The sequence below is a fragment of the Sebastes umbrosus genome, chromosome 14 (assembly GCF_015220745.1).
Source record: "Sebastes umbrosus isolate fSebUmb1 chromosome 14, fSebUmb1.pri, whole genome shotgun sequence".
In the NCBI taxonomy this organism is placed as follows: Eukaryota; Metazoa; Chordata; class Actinopteri; order Perciformes; family Sebastidae; genus Sebastes; species Sebastes umbrosus.
In genome coordinates, this window is record NC_051282.1 from 18281505 (window position 1) to 18300457 (window position 18953).

Sequence of the window (18953 nt, forward strand, 5' to 3'; positions counted from 1 at the left end):
GAATGTGAGTTGAAATCAGTGCTGGGAATGTAAACACTGTAGGAAACTATTACACGCTTTGAATTGTTGCCATGCGACATCTCAACCAGAAAAAAAGCGCAATCGCCTTGAGAGTAAGATAAGACGTTGTGGGGCATTCGCTAAGCAGTTAGTCATGTTGAATGAACTCAATAGTCTTGTCTCAGTGAGCCATTACTTTACAACTGATTTTTCTTTAACCGGCAGACTTGACCATGAACAGATAACACGCGGTGTCAAGGGAAGGCTAATCCTCCAGTCTGGATAATTGCCAAACACAAAATTCAATCAACTCTCCTTCCCTCAAGGATATTTCTCCTTCTGAAGGACTCTCTGCCTATGAAGACTGGTCTTTCTCAGCCTTGAGTCCTGCCCTCTCTGCGCAGTGATTTCATATCACTCGATTGGAGAGATGACTGACATTTTGAGAAATGAGTCGGCGGCTGAGCGGTGCCAACTGTTCCAGCTAAACTTCTCCTGAGACACGAGTCGCAGGCCCATGCCAGTTTAGCTGCCATGTTGACTTTGGAGGAGGACGAGAGAGAAAGAGGAAGACAGACTTCCAGGGCAGTTGGCTTGGCTGTCTGATGAACGTTGGAGGTTTACCTTGGGCTGGGACCAAATTCTCTTACAACCCACCGATCAGTGGGCTAATGGAAATCCATGACAAAAAGCTGCATAGCTGCAGTAATGCATCAAGTTTGGCTGGCATCATCTGCAAAACTATCTTTTAGGGCTGTCAACGTTAATACGTTAATGCGATAATGCAAATTTGTTTTAACGGCACTAATTTCTTTGACACATTAACGCAAACGATCTTCCGGCGGTGTACCGGGTTCACTTTTAAAACCACAGTAAGATACTGGCATCAGGTGAAACTAGAAAACCTAAAGAATCCATTTGTACCAACCATGTCATACTAGCTCGTTGCAAAGGAGGTTAAATAACGCTCCAAACGTACGCTAAATTTTGGCGAGGAAAAACGGGCATGGCCATATTCAAAGGGGTCCCTTGACCTCTGTTCACATTCACATGTAAATGAAAATGGGTTCTATGGGTGCCCATGAGTCTCCCCTTTACAGACATGCCCACTTTATGATAATCACATGCAGTTTTGGGGCAAGTCATAGTCAAGTCAGCACACTGACACACTGACAGCTGTTGTTGCCTGTTGGACTGCAGTTTGCCATGTTATGATTTGAGCATATTTTTATGCTAAATGCAGTACCTGTGAGGGTTTCTGGACAATATATGCCATTGTTTTGTGTTGTTAATTGATGTCCAATAATAAATATATACATACATTTAGCATATTTGCCCACTCCCATGTTGACAAGAGTATTGAATACTTGACAAATCTCCCTTTAAGGTACATTTTGAACAGGAAAAAAATGCGCGATTAATAGCGATTAAATATTTTAATCGATTGACAGCGCTACTATTTGTACATGTCTATGTGTTGAGGTCAATTTGGCACGATCAGAAAACAGTTTTTGCTACTGTGTGAGATACAGATGTTTAGTACTCACTGTCATTTAAAGCTGTGAGAAGTTTCAGCCGCCCTCTCACTTCATTTACATAGCTTGAATGTTTTTTAAAGTCTGTCTGTGTGGGTTGGAGCTGGCGTGCAAGTAGACAGCCGGCATAAAGAAACTATGAAGCTGTAATTGCTTGTAAATGGCAATCACTCACACAGAGACCACATGCATGTGAGGACGAGAGGAGCGGGAGACAGTAGGCAGGAAAAAAGCCTAAAGCAGGAGGAGAAGTGCACAGCATGAACAATGAGAGTTTGCTTCCGCCGTCCCTCCTTCGTTCTCTGGAGGCAGAGCTGCATCAACGCAGCATTCAGGGCAAACAGGAGCCAAAGCTTAAGCAATCAAACAATGTTTAGCATGGAGGAAAATTAGGTTCCCTCGCTGTCTGCTCTCAGTTTGTTTCAATCTGCAACCCTGAAGCTGATGCCCCCTCCCTTCACTGATCTGCTCTAGATCAGGAGCCCCGCTGTTTGGACTAATGGTGAAAGTAATTAAATGTCGGGTGTTCTGGCCTGCGGCAACAGAGAGGGCTGTTGTGCGCGAGCTGAGATACAGGATTTGCAGTGATGATGCTTCTCAGTGCATTTACAGGCAGACGACTTTGCAGTCTGTCTTTAGTGACACAAAAAAAGTAGAGCAGAGTGAAGCCGGATGGGTCAAAATTAGGGCTGTCAATCGATTAAATTAATTGATCGTGATTTTTTTTCTATCTGTTCAAAATGTACATTAAAGGGAGATTTGTAGTAGTAGTATTAAATATGCTTATCAACATGGGAGTGGGCAAACATTGACTTAACTATGACTTGCCCCAAACTGCATGTGATTATCATAAAGTGGGCATGTCTGTAAAGGGGAGACTCGTGGGTACCCATAGAACCCATTTACATCCACATATCTTGAGGTCAGAGGTCAAGGGACCCCTTTGAAAATGGCCATGCCAGTTTTTCCTCGCCAAAATTTAGCACAAGTTTGGAGTGTTATTTACCCTCTTTCCCGAAAAGTTAATACGACATGGTTGGCACCTATGGATTCCTTAGGTTTTTCTATTTTTATAAGATGCTATAGTATCTTCACTCTAGCTTTAAGACTAAGCCTGCTACAACTTAAAAATCACAAGTTGCCTTAATGCGTTAAAGATATTAGTGGCATTAAAACAAATTTGCGTAAACACGTTATTATCACGTTAACTGTGACAGCCTTAGTCACAATATATCACATTGCACTCTGTTTACGGGTCCTCATCCACCAATCATCTCTCTGTTTCTCACTCGGCATTCTGACTCTGCACCAGCCGGCTATGGTCCAGTCTGCTCTGCTAATCTGGTATCACAGTCCAGACAATGTCACTGGAGGTCAGACAACATTCAATGTAAAAGCCTAATAAACCTTCCAGACTGACAGTGAATGAAAGATGAAACCCCACTGTAACAACTTACTGCTGTCTTATAAACATCCCATCTAGTTTTTCTGCCTCTTGTAGCACGCTTAGTAACTTTATTGCGGTAGAAATGTCAGCGTATGATATAATAAATACAGTGTTACTGTTCTTCTGGGAACTGGTGGATTGAGAAATATCTGTCAGCGAGAGCTAGACCGTGTTTAAATATTAACACATTGGTGATGACCCCTGCTGCCCTCAGTCTGAGGTTTTCCTTCCGTCTCTGCTGAGATCCACACTTCCCATCATCACTTGGGCTAAAACAGAAGCCTGTGGTGCGTTGAAATGGCAATGGGAAGCAGATGTGGCCACTAGAAGCAGTGGACTTTTTTTTCTGGGATCTGTAACAAGAGAAGTGAGGACGTGACCTGCTGGAAGCTCGAAGCTGACCTGATGCGACATCAAGACTGAGTGATGCCATCTCGTGAAAGAAACAGAACTAATTTAAGGATGGGAAAGGGATTCTTCAAATTCATTTGGTTTTGTAACAGCTCCGTAGCTTTCGTAAGTTTACACTTTGCAGAAAGGCCGTCGTTATTTTGAACATTCCTCACGTCTGCAGAGTGAGAGATTGCTTTTAATCAATGACGAAGGCGTAACTGTGCATACACACATTTCTGTGGGTTACTGCTTTACCATTTGAAGTGCAAATGATGCCTGTGTAGTGTGTAATGTTAAGGGGTAAAGGAGCAGTTTTCCGTGGGAATCATGGGAATTAAGTAAATGACAGGAAATGAAGCACCCGGCCCAGAGTAGTGAGGTTAGAAACGGTGGGACAATAAAACGCCTGGCGATAACAAGGCTGCAGCTACAGGCAGGCTGTCTGATGCTGAGGTTTACTGTGCACCTCCTCTGCTCCACAGGCCTCGTCGTGGGAATGCATACATAGTCATTAGTCTCTGATAGATGTCTGCTGGATGCAGAGCAACTTTTAACCGCAAAGAAGGATTCAGTTTGATTTTTAACTGTAGAATTATGGGATTATATTTAAGGCTGCAAACTCCCCCACTCTCCAGCACACATATTTATTGCTTTTTTTTTTTTTAAATGGCTCTGAACTGTTTTGGGTTAGGGGTAAACAGCTGTAGGCTGTTCTCTGTGGTTTCTCCTTCACTGTCTAATGAACAGAAATATGTGAACACCCATGCCTGAATCAAATCAGGGGCCTTAGCACCCTCTTGTGAAACAATTTTGCAGCACAAAATGATTTTGACCATCATGTTTATAACTGTAAACAATACCCTCAAAGGACCAGTGTGTAACGATTAGGGGGATCTATTGGCAGCAATGGAATATAAGATTAATAAGAATGTTTCCTTTAGCGTATAATCACCTGATAATAAGAATCATTGTGTTTTCATTACCATAGAATGAGCCGTTCATATCTACAGAGAGTGGATCCTCTCCACGGAGTCTGCCATGTTTCACTGCCATGTTTCTACAGTAGCCCAGAACGGACAAACCAAACACTGCTAACATTTCCTGCTTGGGCAGGAGTCGATGACGTTACTCGTCTCCGTTGCCAACACTCACTTCCCTCATATACACACACACTCCTCGCACTGGCTATGCTCCAAATGACCTATGCTACTCTTACAACAACTGATTCTAGAGAGGGACTTTGACATTTTCGCGTCGGCCACTGTAGCTCTCTGACGCGGTTGGCACACGGGAGAAGCTTCTTCAGTTGGTTGCGATCTCACCTCACCGCTGAAATACCACCAGATCCTACACACTGTTCCTTTACATTCTGATTATCAGAATCAGAAATACTTTATTGATCCCTGGGTGAAATTGGGACGTTACCTATATAAAAGCATTAAGAAAAATAGAAATAAAGGGGTATGTAACATATAAAGTATGCACATATGCTACAAAATATAACATAATATATGTGGATAAATATGAATAAATAATACAAATATTAAATAAGAAATAGAAGTATGTACAAAAATGTGAAAGACATATAACCACAGTGTAAATAAGTAAATAAATATGCTGAGAAGAGGGATCTATTAAGTGTTTTAAATATTAATGCAAGACTAGTATACTATAAATAAGAACTAAAAAAGAAATGTACAGTATACATGCAGTATTAATGACTGCATATATAATAGGTATTGCGCAATCGAATCATTGTACAATGTATTGTATAGTTTATGTAAGGGATAATGTACAGCGAGCCGGTCATTGTTGTTATTTCACAACAATGAACCGCTAGCTGTACATTATCCTGCTTATTATACGACTACTTACTTAAAAAAATCAATTATATGACACAAAAATGGTCCGCCAGAGTCTGATATTAGAACTGCGGCCATAGCAACGGTCTGTTATACATAGCAACGGTCTGTTATAAAGAAATAACAGATCGTAGAACGCTGTGATTGAACAATCATCACAACAAAGCTGTGTAATAAGTATATTAATTATGTGTTATTACTGTAATGTGATTCATTGAGCCTCATAATAATGTCATCTTCTCTTTCTCTGTCTGTGTAGCTGGCAGGCCTGGGGTGGGACAGAGAACATGGCTGAACCACGGCGGGAGAGCACCAGCAGCCTGCAGAGGAAGAAGCCTCCCTGGCTCAGACTGGACATTCCCACGGCTCAGATGTCGCTAGATGAGCCGCCCACTTTTGTTCAGGTGTTTTTTTCTCGCTGAATCCCCTTCTTGTTTTTTTTGTCATTTTTTTTTTCATGACTTATGTTCACACTTGCATCCTTTCCTGTGTAGCCGGTGAAGAGGCAGGGGTTCCTGCGCAGTATCAGCATGCCGGTGGAAACCTCTCACCTCCAGTCGCCGCCCCGCGACCTCTTTGACAACCGGCGGCATGTCTTACAACGCCAGTCATCCATCACTCAGACCATAAAGAGGTAAACGCAGCATTAATGTCTTGATATAAGTGGGTTGTAGCATGCTTCAAGATTAGAATATGAGTTTGCAGATTATAGGATGAAATGCTACAGTATGTAATATATAAGCAGCACATGCTTATATAAGATTCATGAGTTAAATGTAGGATGTTAGCAGCCTGAGTCCCATGGCATGTAAAAAAATAACTTTTCCATTTAACTACAGTATTTCTGCTTTCCTTTTTTCCAAATTGCATGACTGCTTCTGTCATCTGCCTGGTTATAACCTTCCTAATGTCGTAAATCTCAATGAAAACCTTAAAGTCTTAACCTAACAGTCTGCTTTGCTCTTTCTCTGCATGATGGCTACAGCACTGTCCAGCTGCACTTTTCCTTCTCACTGCCTGTTGTTGTCTTTTCTCTTTCCTCCTCCTTCCTTCTGTCCCTTCTCACCACCTCGCGGCCCTGCTCTGCCTGGTCACAGCAGCAGAAGGGTGCACTTTGAGCGGATTAACACGGTTCCTATTAAGGGGCAGCGGGCTGCTCGCCGCAGCATCAGGAAGCACCACTCGCTCTCCAGAACGCTGCTCAGGTACGGGAGGACGTCCCTCACAAGACTGCAAGTGTTAGGGTCAGGTGTGTGCTGTATACTCACTTATTCACTATGAGGAAATAAGTGAGTATACTGTATATATGTTTAGCTTACAGTGATAATTCTGAAATGATTTTGACAATGTTACTTTAAAATTTCTTATTTTTATTTGAGCTGTCAATCGATTAAAATAGTTAATCGTGAATAATCGCAAATTACTAACACATTTTGTATCTGTTCAACATGTTCCTTTGCGACAAGCTAGTATGACATGGTTGGTACCAATGAATTCCTTAGGTTTTCTAGCTTCATATGGTGCCAGTATCTTCACTCTAGCTTTAAAACTGAGCCCGCTACAACCTAAAAATCACAAGTTGCGTTAATGCATTAAAGAAATGAGTGGCGTTAAAACGTTTTTGCATTGACCTGTTATTATCACGTTAACTTTGACCGCCCTAATCTTTATTCACTTTACACGTTACAAGATTCATTCAGTCACCAGTTGTTGCAGCTGTGAGTCAAAAAAAATATTTTTAAATGAGTCACAAGAGGAACTGAAACCAAAAGCTCAAAGTAATTTTCCTGTTACCAAATTCCTCTTTAGTCAGAGTTGCAGTAATTACCCAGCTGGGCAGTGAGCAGGCTACACCAAATGTTGCTTCCTGGTGAAAGAGAGCTGCTCGTGGTTTGATCTGCGCTCACCGCTGGGTTTAGCGCACATTGTCAGGGCACGCTGCACCCAAAGTAGGGCTTAGCTCGATGCAGCGAAAAGTCGTCGTGGCGCGCCGCAAGCCATTTGAAATAATAGGTTTAAGAGCGCAGTGGTGTCGTTGTTTTGTTGTGTCTGAAAGGACCTTCAGTGAGTGAGAGAAGGAGAGGGAAGTGGAGAGTAGGAGAAAGAAATAGGCCTACTCGAGTGAATGAATGAAAACTGACAATGCCAGAGATTCACACAAGTTCACACCAGAGAGGCCAGTTACTCGGTATTCGTTCCTGAGAATTAGAAGTTGCATTGCCGTAACATAAAGCAGCTGTTGCAGTGTACTTTATAATTAAAATAACTTTGCAATTTTCATTCTTTATAAGTCACCAGAATGCAGGAAACAAAGTCTTCAAATTTTTAACCCCCAGACCACCCAGCTTTGGTTTTGAAATCCTCCCTATTTTTGAGGTCTCAAGGTTGGCAAGTAGGCTCTGTTCGAGAGCAGAGGACCAGACAACCAGCAAAACATATTCACTGACAAAAAAAGTGAAAAATAGACTTTAACCAAACTTCACTGAACATTCACTCTGCAGCTGGTAATTAGAGTAGAAACAGCGAGCTTGCCTGAACTTTTCCTTTGAAGAATGTTTCCACTTCCTCTTTCTGCCCTCGGGGCGCAATAACGTTGTTTGCTCTGGTACTTATTAGGCTTCAACTTCAACAACGTGATTGCATGTATATTCATCAACGTTCGTTGGAATTGGAGTGGAGTAGGACACAATTAAAACCTCCGAAAAATCCCCCGTTCTCTGTTAATTGGATTTGCCGTCGGCTTGTGTCAATTAAGATTAGAGAAATCTGAATAAGTTGGACTTTATTTGCAGTAAATCCCTCTCTTGCTCTCTCTTTTTTTGAACATATAGACTTTGTGACTCTCCTACATGCATTTGGTCTGTGTGTACTTGTCTTTTCCTGGTGTGTCTTGACATAAACATGCCCAGACTTGCTCCCTCTACTCTGCCTATTACTTGCACTATTCTATTCTACATCCCGGGAAGTGCAGTCTTATCAGTCCCACACGTTTGTCGACCCATTCCTGCATATACATGGCTCATTAATGAGTGCCTCTACACCTCAAGTTCAACCATGCCAGATAGCATTTAATCTGTCTGTGAGAAATGAAGCATGTGTGCAAGTTTTGTGAAAGGTCAGTGTTTGTGGTGTTAGGGGAACAGCGGACTGGTTTGGGGTCAGTAAGGACGGCGACGCCACCCAGAAATGGCAGAGGAAAAGCCTGCGCCACTGCAGCCTCCGCTACGGGAAGCTGAAACCACAGGTGATCCGAGAGATGGATCTGCCCAGCCAGGACAACATCTCCTTAACCAGCACGGAGACGCCGCCTCCTCTCTACGTCCCCTCCTCACAATATGGCATGCAAAAGGTAAAGTGGGGTTGCTTTGCTTAAATGCTATTCTTATTTGAATCCATTTTTTTTAATGAAAATATGTCATGCACATGGTGGAAAATCATGTGCTTTAACTTGAAAAAAATAAACAATTTAGAGACTGATGTTCTTGAATATGTCACTGGGACATCAACTTGGCACACAGGTGCATTATGGACAGACACTCTCCTTAGTTTGAGCCTGTGTCTTGTGTTAAATGTGTTAAATGTGTTGAATGTCTCTTGATAATTCATATGGTTTGGCTCTTTCTAACTACCACTTGTTGAACCTGTTGGTCTCCAGATTGTGGACCCGTTGGCGCGAGGACGAGCCTTCCGTATGGTGGAGGAGGTGGATGGCTACAGCGTGCCTCAGACCCCCATCACCCCTGGAGCCGCGTCGCTTTGTTCCTTCACCAGCTCCCGCTCAGGTCTCAACCGACTGCCTCGTCGACGTAAGAGGGAGTCTGTGGCGAAGATGAGCTTCAGGGCCGCGGCAGCGCTGGTCAAGGTGAGTGAGAGGGATGAGATCCACTGAACAGATTAAATACAGATAGTTATACTTGCAAATATAGCATGTATAATAAATAAACAGGAAAATAAATAATATGTGTACAAAAACACTGTACATGTTCCTTTCTGTACGTTATTGGACCTTATTGGTACTGTTTTACTTACTTACTGTGTGTGTGTGTGTGTTTCTCAGGGGCGCTCAATACGGGACAGCACTCTAAGACGGACCCAAAGACGCAGCTTCACCCCTGCCAGCTTCATGGAGGAGGACATGGTCGACTTTCCTGATGAACTGGACACATCTTTCTTTGCCAGAGTAAGACGGGGAAAAACAACAATGTTGTTGTGTTACTGTGTAACCTGTGAATAATAATTCTCCTTTTAAAAACCCATGGGATCACGATTTCTTGCACCTCTACTCACTGTTTTTTTTCCACAATGTGTTTTTTCTAGGATATTCTGATGCAGGAGGAGTTGTCCACGTACGCAGACGAGGTGTTTGAGTCGCCGTCTGAGGCGGACATGAAAGAGGCAGAGCCCAGCGGCAAGAAGGATGAGACGGAGCTGACAGGCAGCGCCCTTGACAAGACAGAGCTGGAGAGAAGTCATCTCATGCTGTAAGTTACTGCACTGTGGCCACAGTGTTAGTCATTCAGGCTGTGCTGATACCAATGTTTTTAAAATAATGATTAACACCATCCATGTTACTGGAAAAACAGTTCTCACAGTGAGATTTTCACATCAGCTCTGTTGATAACCAGTCTGACAAAACTATGATTTTGGGCTATTTTGCTTCCATAACATGTCATCTTTCAGACAAGTGGAAAGAAAACATTCGAAATACACATTTAGGTGTTTATTTTACTACTTTGTCTATTTGAGTCCGTAGATTTCTCATAAATTCAGCAAAAGTTGGTCTTAGATAATGTCTCGTTTGCATATTTTAAAATATAATTTCAGAAAACTTGTAATACAAAAAAGAATTGTGTTAATGTAAGTAATCAACTGGGGAAGTTACATGGTGATATCTATTAGTTAAATGTTTTACCCTATTCACCTGGGCTGTCTGCAAAATGTAGTACATTTTACAATACATATCTTTAAAGGCCGATTTCTCAAAATTAGGTTTTTCTCATACTAAATCTCCACTTCAATACACCACACTTCATTCCTATCTATATTCTGAAGGTTTTTACAGAGGGGTTGTTCATATATCATTCATGGCCTGATTTATACAGCATTTTATACATAAAAACATGGCGGAAATTGATTTTTTATGGCTGTTGACAATATTTTCTGATTCATGGAGTGATAAAAAGAGATACCTAAAGTTCCCTCTGTAAAAATCTTTGACTCTACGTAATATGTCAACAACATGAAACAACAGTTTTGAACCTTGCTTTATCCAATGTTCACATTTATATTCTGGAAATAATATTTATGCAAAGTTGCACATATTTGATAACATAATGCATAATTTTCATATTTAAACTTAACATTTCAGAAAACTTGTAATACAAAAAATAATTGTCTTAATGTAAGTAATCAACTGGAGAAGTTTCATGGTGATATCTATTAGTTAATTTGTTTTACCCTATTCACCCGGCGTGTCTCCCCTTCATAGTAATGCAGAGTCGTTTCCTCTGTTAACTCTTCCAGACCTCTGGAGCGAGGGTGGCGTAAAGCCAAAGAAGGAACTCCAGGACCACCAAAGGTGCCCTTGCGGCAGGAGGTGGTGAGTGTTACCGGGCAGCGGCGTGGCCAGCGCATCGTTGTACCTGTCAAGAAGCTTTTTGCCCGAGAGAAGAGGCCTTATGGACTGGGCATGGTAGGGAAGCTCACAAACCGCACCTACCGCAAGCGCATTGACAGCTACGTCAAGAGGCAGATAGAGGACATGGATGACCACAGGTACTGCACCTCTTCACAGACCTGACTAATCAGCGCTTTCTCTCTGCTTCTCTCAGTGGATGACAGTGATGGATGATGAGCGCTGCTGTTCTTTTTTTAACATACACACTCTCGATCTCCTCCAGGCCTTTTTTTACATACTGGATCACCGTTGTCCATTTGCTCATCACTATCCTGGCTGTATGCACCTATGGTATTGCACCAGTGGGCTTTTCCCAGCATGAGACAGTTGATTCTGTGAGTAACGGCTCAGTTGTGATGATTTGTTAACACACTTTAACAATATTTTCATCTCATATTGATTGTTCTCTTTTTGTGATTTCTTCCGATTTAGATTTTAAGAAACAAAGCTGTGTATGAAAATGTCAAGTATGTGCAGCAGGAGAACTTTTGGATCGGGCCGGGGTCGGTGAGCGCTCTTCTTTTGATAGAAGATCAAGAATACAAGAAATAATCCTGTGTATATGTCTTCAAATAAACACTACATTTTAGATGTTTTTTTTTCCCTTTATCTCTGTATTGTTAGGAAGCTCTGATCCACTTGGGGGCCAAATACTCTCCATGCATGCGGCAGGACAAACAGGTGCATGATCTTATCAGGGACAAGAGAGCTATCGAACGTAACTCTGCCTGCTGTGTGCGTAACGATCGCTCCGGCTGCGTCCAAACCTCAGAGGAGGAATGCTCGGTCTGTAAACAAACCCAGTTCTTCTTCATGTTATTCGACCTTTATAATTCAATACAGATAGAAGCTGTGGGAACGTCTAACCCTTTCTTTTGTGCTTTTATTTCTAGAGTACTCTAGCTGATTGGGTAAAGTGGCCGAGGCATTCCAGCACACCCCAGTTACATGGTAAAGACAGACAGTACGGCTCCGTGTGCCATCAGGACCCCAGGTAAGATTCACTAGTAGTTCTTTCATTGCACACAGTATTTAAAACGGTAAATATAATGTGTGCATATTGTTTGTCTCATTACAGGATATGTCTAGAGCCTGCCTCAGTATCTCCTCATGAATGGCCTGATGACATCAGCAAGTGGCCAGTGAGTGCAGTAAAACCTGTCTGGTATTTAGGCATGAAGAGGGAGATTATGATCAGCCACATATGATCTGACTTTGATGAAGTGGTTGTGGGAATTAAATATCTTTGTTACAGTATTTGAAAATATCACATTTTTAGCTAAAGGGGAACTTCATGTTATTCCTGTGGTCTAAGACAGTCCAAAAATATATCACATTTTTAGTACTGATGAAGATTTAGAACTAAATCGCTGCTACAAAAACTAAAAAACTCTGCTTTTGCTTTTAGATTTGTACCAGGTACAACACAGGGAACCACACCAACCTGCCTCATATAGACTGTACCATCACAGGCCGACCATGCTGCATTGGAACCAAAGGGAGGTGAGGAGAGCTGATGTACCTACAGTATGATGAACCATATCCTGGACTAGTAAAAAAAAACACATGATAAATGACTAGTTTACTTAATTTATTAATTTCTGCTCGTTTTCTTCAAGGTGTGAAATCACATCCCGGGAATATTGTGACTTCATGAACGGCTACTTTCATGAGGAGGCTACTCTCTGCTCGCAAGTAAGCAACTTTCTCCTTATTATGCACAAATGAGGCATTTTATTTTCTCATGGGGAAAAAAAAGGAGAGAAGCTATTTAATGCAAAAAAGTGCAAAAGTTAATTTGCCTTGCATCTGTTGCTATATTTAATCTGGTGAACTATTTTGTATACTTCCCGAATACCAGTCTGAGTCTGTCTTCATTTACATGTCATTTGTGATCTTTGTCGCATTAATATTATGCGTATGACTGAGGAACATTACTTAATAAGCTGTGCTATGTCTTTCTTCAGGTGCACTGCATGGACGATGTGTGTGGACTGTTGCCTTTCCTCAACCCCGAGATCCCAGATCAGTTTTACAGGCTCTGGCTCTCACTTTTCCTGCATGCTGGGTGAGTCACTAGCTGTCAGCAAATAGGTTTTGCTTATTTCTAAGATTTGACTGCAAAGGAAACAGACAAAAATGATATGGGATGTATTTTATTGTGCTATTGTTATAAAAGTTACATTCAGAGAGTTTTTTTTAATGGTTTTATTTTGTGCAGATATTTTCAGCTTCAAATATGAGAAGTATAAAAAAAAAGAAAAACCCTACATATGTAAAGCACCTTCTACCCAAAATATAAGCAAAACGTGCAAACCAGAAGCACTATTTAGTGGAAAAGGTCAGCCTATCAGCCTTCGAATCAGTCAAAACAACATTTCAAAAGGCCTGATATACTAGATCCGTGTTTTTCACCCAGCGGTGAGATTAAAAGATCAGAATCAGTTTATTAGACAAATGTGTTTGGCACATACAAGGAAATTGGCTCCAGCTGTCAATAGCTCTTCTCTTGGTGTTTTCATACTCCCGTTACAACAAAACAAAAGCATAGAAAGATAAAGAGACATTCAGCAAATATATGTAAAAGAAAAAACAAGACAGCAGAAGATAAAGCTTACAGAAGCACAGGTGAGGTTATTGGTTGTTATGTATAATAAAAAATAAAACAGTGCCTGCGTGGGAGGAAATCTTCAACTGTACCAGATGGTTTCAGGTTCCTACCAAACTAAAATAATAATTCAAACAAATCAAGTTCAATGTAATAAAGATTTACTGTAAAATCAAAACAGTACAAGTAAATTGAGCTGATCCATGCAGCAGACTGATCCCAGAGTAAAAAGACACATACATTTATAGATTTAATGTAAATTCAATACCTCCCCATTCTGCTACAGGAATGAGTCCTAAAACACGGAAATGAGTTAGCATTTTAACACATCCGGTTCCCTCGTCTGTGAACCATGGCGATGCTAACTTCCTGGTCGGCCCGTGATTTCCCTTAACCATATTTGGAGATGTTTTTCAACACATAACGGTATCTCTAGGTCTCGTTTCTTGGTCAACCCTTCCGTGCATCTTCCCATGGCTTCAGCTTATTAAAAAGGATATCTTTGTCCACCAACGCATTTCTAATTTCTAAATCCTCCTTTTTTTTAGCTGCGTGCACCTGGCCTTTCTTATCTCTTGTGGGAATGAGAAAATACAAACTTCTCTCCGCCACAGAGAGACGAGAGAGACAAGTTCTCATAATTTTCTCTGTAAGGCTGGCAAAACAAGAGTGTATCATAGCCACTGAAATCATCCCATCCTGTTGCTTGACCCTCACACACACAGTAATAGCACAGGTCAGTGCTCTAACTCTGGATATAGAGATAGAATAGTAACAAAAACAAAGTGGTAAATGAGGCGATTATTTCCTCCTGGAACTGGTTATGCATGATCACAGAAAATATTTCCCACATGCATGAAATGTTGAAATAAATAGTATATGGGTAGTGCAATAAAATAAAGTACTTCCATATTCCTGTGATGTAGGATTGGCTGAACAAAGATACTTTGGTTCAATTTAGTGAATCATCTATTTATTCACTTATAGCGGGAGTTGCTCTGACTGTACTTCCGTACTGTACATAACAAATATGTTAATCATATTCAGTTGATTGCAGTTATGAACTGTATATTTCGGATTACGAGCACTACTTTGGTGTAGTTCAGACCTGTCAGTCAGTCTGCACAAAGAGCTGACCTCACTATTAAGAGGAGCAGTGCTTCATCTTCGTGCTGTCTGTTATCTGTCTCCTGGGTAATTAAACAAAGTGCCCTCGCTACACGAACTCATTAAGCTTCAGTGAGATAGAGACCGATTTTGTTGATGGGCAAAGTCATCGGTCTGCTGAGGGGTTTGCCTCTTCAACACGGAGGAATTATCTTCTCAACACGTGCAGCTTTTCTCACACACACACACACACACACACACACACACACACACGTGACATTGCACACACATGAGCACTTTGTCTATTTCCTGTCCTCCCAGGATCCTTCACTGCCTGGTGTCGGTGGCTTTCCAGATGACCATCCTGAGGGACCTGGAGAAGCTGGCGGGCTGGCTGCGCATCTCAATCATTTACATTCTCAGTGGCATCACTGGCAACTTAGCTTCAGCCATCTTTTTACCCTACAGAGCAGAGGTGATCACCAGTCTAACACCCACACAACATATCACAGTGCATTCATGAGTCATGTTATGTGTCAGAGACAAGGGCCATTTTAGAGTCTTTTTAGGGGTGCTCAAGCACATATAAATTTCATCTCGACTGTAGCAAAACATGCATGCATACTGAATTTTGCATGCAGTATAAATGTGTTATTTTCACCTATTCTAAAAATGGTGAATTTGAATATTTCTGCATACTGGGATCCCTAAACAGTCTTGGAATTACTGCATTATATTTTGTGTTTTCATTTAAATAAATAAAGACATTTCCACCATAACTTGATGCAGAAAAAGCAGAAGTTGGTGCAGAAAAATTCACCAGAATGCAGGAAATGAAGTGTTTGATGCTCAAAATTGCATATGTGTCCCCCCACAATGGTGAAACAAAACCTACGCACTTGAATCTACACGTGACCCCTTAAAAGGTCTGATCCTAGAACCGCCCCCGATCAGAGATTTCCTGATTGGGAGCTCATCAGGTTTACTAAGAAAACCATATAATGCAAAGAACTTTTAAATCACGTCATAAATGTTTGTGAACATGTTTTTTTTTCTGCTGTCGTTGTTGTCAGGTGGGCCCAGCCGGCTCTCAGTTTGGGATCCTGGCCTGCCTGTTCGTGGAGTTGTTTCAGAGCTGGCAGATCCTTGCCCAGCCCTGGAGGGCCTTCACCAAGCTGCTGTGTGTGGTGCTCTTCCTCTTTGCCTTTGGGCTGTTGCCATGGATCGACAACTTCGCCCACATTTGCGGCTTCATCTCTGGCTTCTTCCTGTCCTTCGCCTTCTTACCCTACATCAGCTTCGGCCGCATGGACCTGTACCGCAAGCGCTGTCAGATCATCGTTTTCCTGCTGGTGTTTGTCGGGCTCTTTTCAGGCCTTGTGGTGCTCTTCTACGTCTACCCAATCAAGTGTGAATGGTGCGAGTTGCTCACCTGCATCCCCTTCACGGACAAATTCTGCGAGAAGTACGACCTCAACGCTCACCTCCATTGAAGTGTGGACACAACAGGAAGGCATCAGGTCAAAAGATGTGGACTAACAGATGATATCAGCCAGTCTGTGTCTCCACTCTGCCCATGTGTGACTGGGGGACTGTCCCCTTTTCTGTGAACAATATACTTGTGTTTTTTTTACTCTGTCAGTATGAATACTATGCCACTCATCTTAAACACTTCCTTTAATCACCTCCCTGTTCACCGGCAGTCATTATCACGCCTTCACTGTCCAGTGGAACAAAGGTATGGCACTTCTGAACCTCATCAAAAATCTCAGCTGCCGTTTACACGCGAGGCAGGAATCAGAGAAGCCAGCGCTGGTACAGAGAGAAGGATTTTTACATTCACACTCCAGACATAGGTTTTTATTATTCAGGCAACCTCATACCGAAGCAGGGACAAAAATCAAATATTGATACCGTTGGTGCCTTGTTGATAAATGTACCAACTACTGCCATATTTTTGTTACATTATGCTGAGCACTCGAATGTTTTCTTTTTATTTGTTGATTGCTTCTCAAGAAGTGATGATTGTTTTGAACACGGTAGTGTTTTAGCTACCTGTCTACTCACATGTAACTGAAAACAACAGTAAAAAAAATCTACAAATTAAAATGTCTCTCAAAGATTGTTTTATTCAAATCATGCAACAAAGAAACAGCAAATATCTGCTACAAATATTCAATTGACAATCCAAGCGTTTTTAGAACATACGTCCTTAAGTGACTAACTTTTAAAGTAATCACATCAAACCTTTTGAATTACATGGTTTACAAAAAATAGAAGAGTATTTACATAACAAATCCAGATTTAATGCTGAAAATTACAATAGTGAATTGTGAACGATTTGACGATTTGACAAGTGAATGGAGTCCACTGGTGCATACTGGCTCCGCGCCTCTATCTGTCCATCTGTTGGCTGTGTTTTATTAATCTCATCTGCCCTGAGTCCATGTTAGAGGTGAGTAAGTGGAGGAGGGTGGGGAGTAGGGTGCTCATGGACTAGCAGCCGCTGTTCCTCCGTGTGTACGCCTGCCCGCCGACCATGTACTCCATCTCTTGGAACTGCATGTTGGATATGGAGATGGCTGATGGCCCTTTCTCCTTGAAGCCGGCCTTGAGGTAGAAGGGCACCAGGAAGTCCTCGCAAATCAGCAGAGCTCGGCGGAGGCCCGGGACACAGCGCAGGTACTGCAGGTAGCGCCACAACAGGATGGAGCCCTTGCCCTGCTGGCGACAGTGACGGTGCACTGACAGCACATGGATGTGCACAGCGGGGGTGTCTGGGACATGCTGAGTCATTGCCTCCTGCAGAAAAAGAGGCAAAGTCAAAGCACCCATGAGGCAAAATTCATATGCATCACAGCAGGTTTGTCAAAATCAGTCATTTGAAAAGGTTTGTCATATTCTTTGTACATTTTTCTAAGTGTATTCATACCTGTGAGAGCCTCTCTTTGTCCCAGCCAGAGCCGATGATGAAAGCTACCAGCTGTCCCTCCTCGAACCAACCCAGCGACAGCTCAGGACACTGACCCAGGAAGTTAAGCACTTCATCCAAGGTAAGTGGACACTCTCCAGACACAGAGACAAATGCTGGGGGGTTGAAAAGAAACCAGTTTATTCAGTGGGTCATATCAACATCTCTATCCACACAAGAAAAGATACTAATCGTGTCACTAGGGGGTCTATAAGAGGAGATTGCACTATTCTGTTGCGGACAAATGCCTTTATTCAGTCAGCCTGGTCTGTCAGAGGTTCAAGAGAGTCAGATATCATTCACATCAGACAACTAAACACGTGAACAACTGATGAAAAATAGCCTTTTGGCATGTGTATTTATTCATTTGCACTGTCCCTTCTCAAATAAACTAAACTAAACTAATGACAGAATGGAAAATACAGTATATTCTTCTTTATCAAACACACATAGAAAGTCAGTCAAGTTCTTACCGGATGATACACAGTGTTAAATCACATATCAGGTTAGTTATATGGTGAGCAGAAACTTGTCTTACCTTCTCTCTCTATCTCAAACACACTGATGGCGTCCTGTGGCGTGAGGTTCCTGAACTCGCTGGCGGGGAGCGTGTGTCGTCTCTGTCGCAGAGGGTTGACAACTCTGCCCGGCGTCTTCAGAAAGAAGGGCTTGAGGAACGGTGAGCCACTGACCTGCTGTGTCATGATGCCTCAATAATTCAAGACGGGAGGTTCTGATTATTCTTTCTGTTTGCTTCTCTTCCAGCCTTTTTGCAATATACAATTTATACTGTATACTGTAAATGATGCAGAGTCAAGCCAACACAACTCTCTGTGTGTTCTCTGTTTGTCCTACAGCTCTGTAATGTAACTCCCTTCAGAAGGCAAGATGCTGACCCTCGTGTCTCGTCTCCTCCTCCTCTTCTGTCTCTCTGATCTCATACTGTAGAGTGGTCGTCTCAAAGTAGGAGAGCTGTCTGCACGTGTCTCCAAAGTCTCTAAATCCCCCTGCTTTCAAATGACACACATTATATAGCGTTCAGAGACAGACAACTCTGTAGTTGCAGCATTTCATTGTGCATATTTTAATTAGACACTAATTTGGATTTAACATCAGCTCAGGGTGTTGACAGCAATCATTCGTAGGTTATATTTATTACACCTTAATTAAGAAAATATATAAGTATTTCAGATATTCACCGTGTGATGAGGATCTTCTTGTGACAATGATATTTTATGCCAAATTAGATGAGTTCAGGCAGATTATTTATATGAATGTTCACCTTCAACGGGAAAAAGCTGTTGTTGAGATGTGATGACAGATCAGGATTAGTTTTTTACATTGGGACATAAC

General features: G+C 41.9%; 2 protein-coding genes across 4 annotated transcripts in view; one reads left to right on the top strand and one right to left on the bottom strand.

The window, feature by feature from the left end:
• rhbdf1a (rhomboid 5 homolog 1a (Drosophila)) overlaps window positions 1-16738 on the top strand; it is a 35820-nt gene extending 19082 nt beyond the window's left edge. The window contains exons 2-19 of one of the 3 annotated variants that reach the window (XM_037791467.1): window positions 5497-5641; window positions 5732-5871; window positions 6335-6442; window positions 8373-8586; window positions 8893-9099; window positions 9295-9417; window positions 9555-9718; window positions 10761-11012; window positions 11138-11249; window positions 11347-11421; window positions 11539-11700; window positions 11808-11908; window positions 11993-12056; window positions 12323-12417; window positions 12534-12609; window positions 12882-12982; window positions 14951-15104; window positions 15703-16738. In XM_037791467.1, the coding sequence (XP_037647395.1) occupies window positions 5525-5641; window positions 5732-5871; window positions 6335-6442; window positions 8373-8586; window positions 8893-9099; window positions 9295-9417; window positions 9555-9718; window positions 10761-11012; window positions 11138-11249; window positions 11347-11421; window positions 11539-11700; window positions 11808-11908; window positions 11993-12056; window positions 12323-12417; window positions 12534-12609; window positions 12882-12982; window positions 14951-15104; window positions 15703-16122 (2685 nt within the window). In that variant the 5' untranslated portion in view covers window positions 5497-5524 and the 3' untranslated portion in view covers window positions 16123-16738. The remainder of the gene's footprint in view (window positions 1-5496; window positions 5642-5731; window positions 5872-6334; window positions 6443-8372; window positions 8587-8892; window positions 9100-9294; window positions 9418-9554; window positions 9719-10760; window positions 11013-11137; window positions 11250-11346; window positions 11422-11538; window positions 11701-11807; window positions 11909-11992; window positions 12057-12322; window positions 12418-12533; window positions 12610-12881; window positions 12983-14950; window positions 15105-15702) is intronic. The other 2 variants (XM_037791468.1, XM_037791469.1) reach the window with 2 other exon arrangements.
• On the bottom strand, window positions 16739-18750 carry aanat2 (arylalkylamine N-acetyltransferase 2). The gene is made up of 3 exons (XM_037791473.1): window positions 18139-18750; window positions 17562-17716; window positions 16739-17431 (listed from the first exon to the last, which is right to left on the bottom strand). Exons 1-3 carry the CDS (start codon window positions 18302-18304, stop codon window positions 17126-17128), a joined length of 627 nt encoding a protein of 208 aa, XP_037647401.1. The 5' UTR covers window positions 18305-18750; the 3' UTR covers window positions 16739-17125.
• Between the last annotated feature and the right edge of the window lie 203 nt (window positions 18751-18953).

Excerpts from the sequence above, each read along its gene's own strand:
- aanat2 (XM_037791473.1), bottom strand. The coding sequence starts at position 18,304 with ATGACACAGCAGGTCAGTGGCTCACCGTTCCTCAAGCCCTTCTTTCTG. Across the intron at positions 17,717-18,138 it reads GTTTGAGATAGAGAGAGAAG|CATTTGTCTCTGTGTCTGGA; the intron begins GTAAGACAAGTT and ends TCAACCCCCCAG. Across the intron at positions 17,432-17,561 it reads ACAAAGAGAGGCTCTCACAG|GAGGCAATGACTCAGCATGT; the intron begins GTATGAATACAC and ends CTTTTTCTGCAG.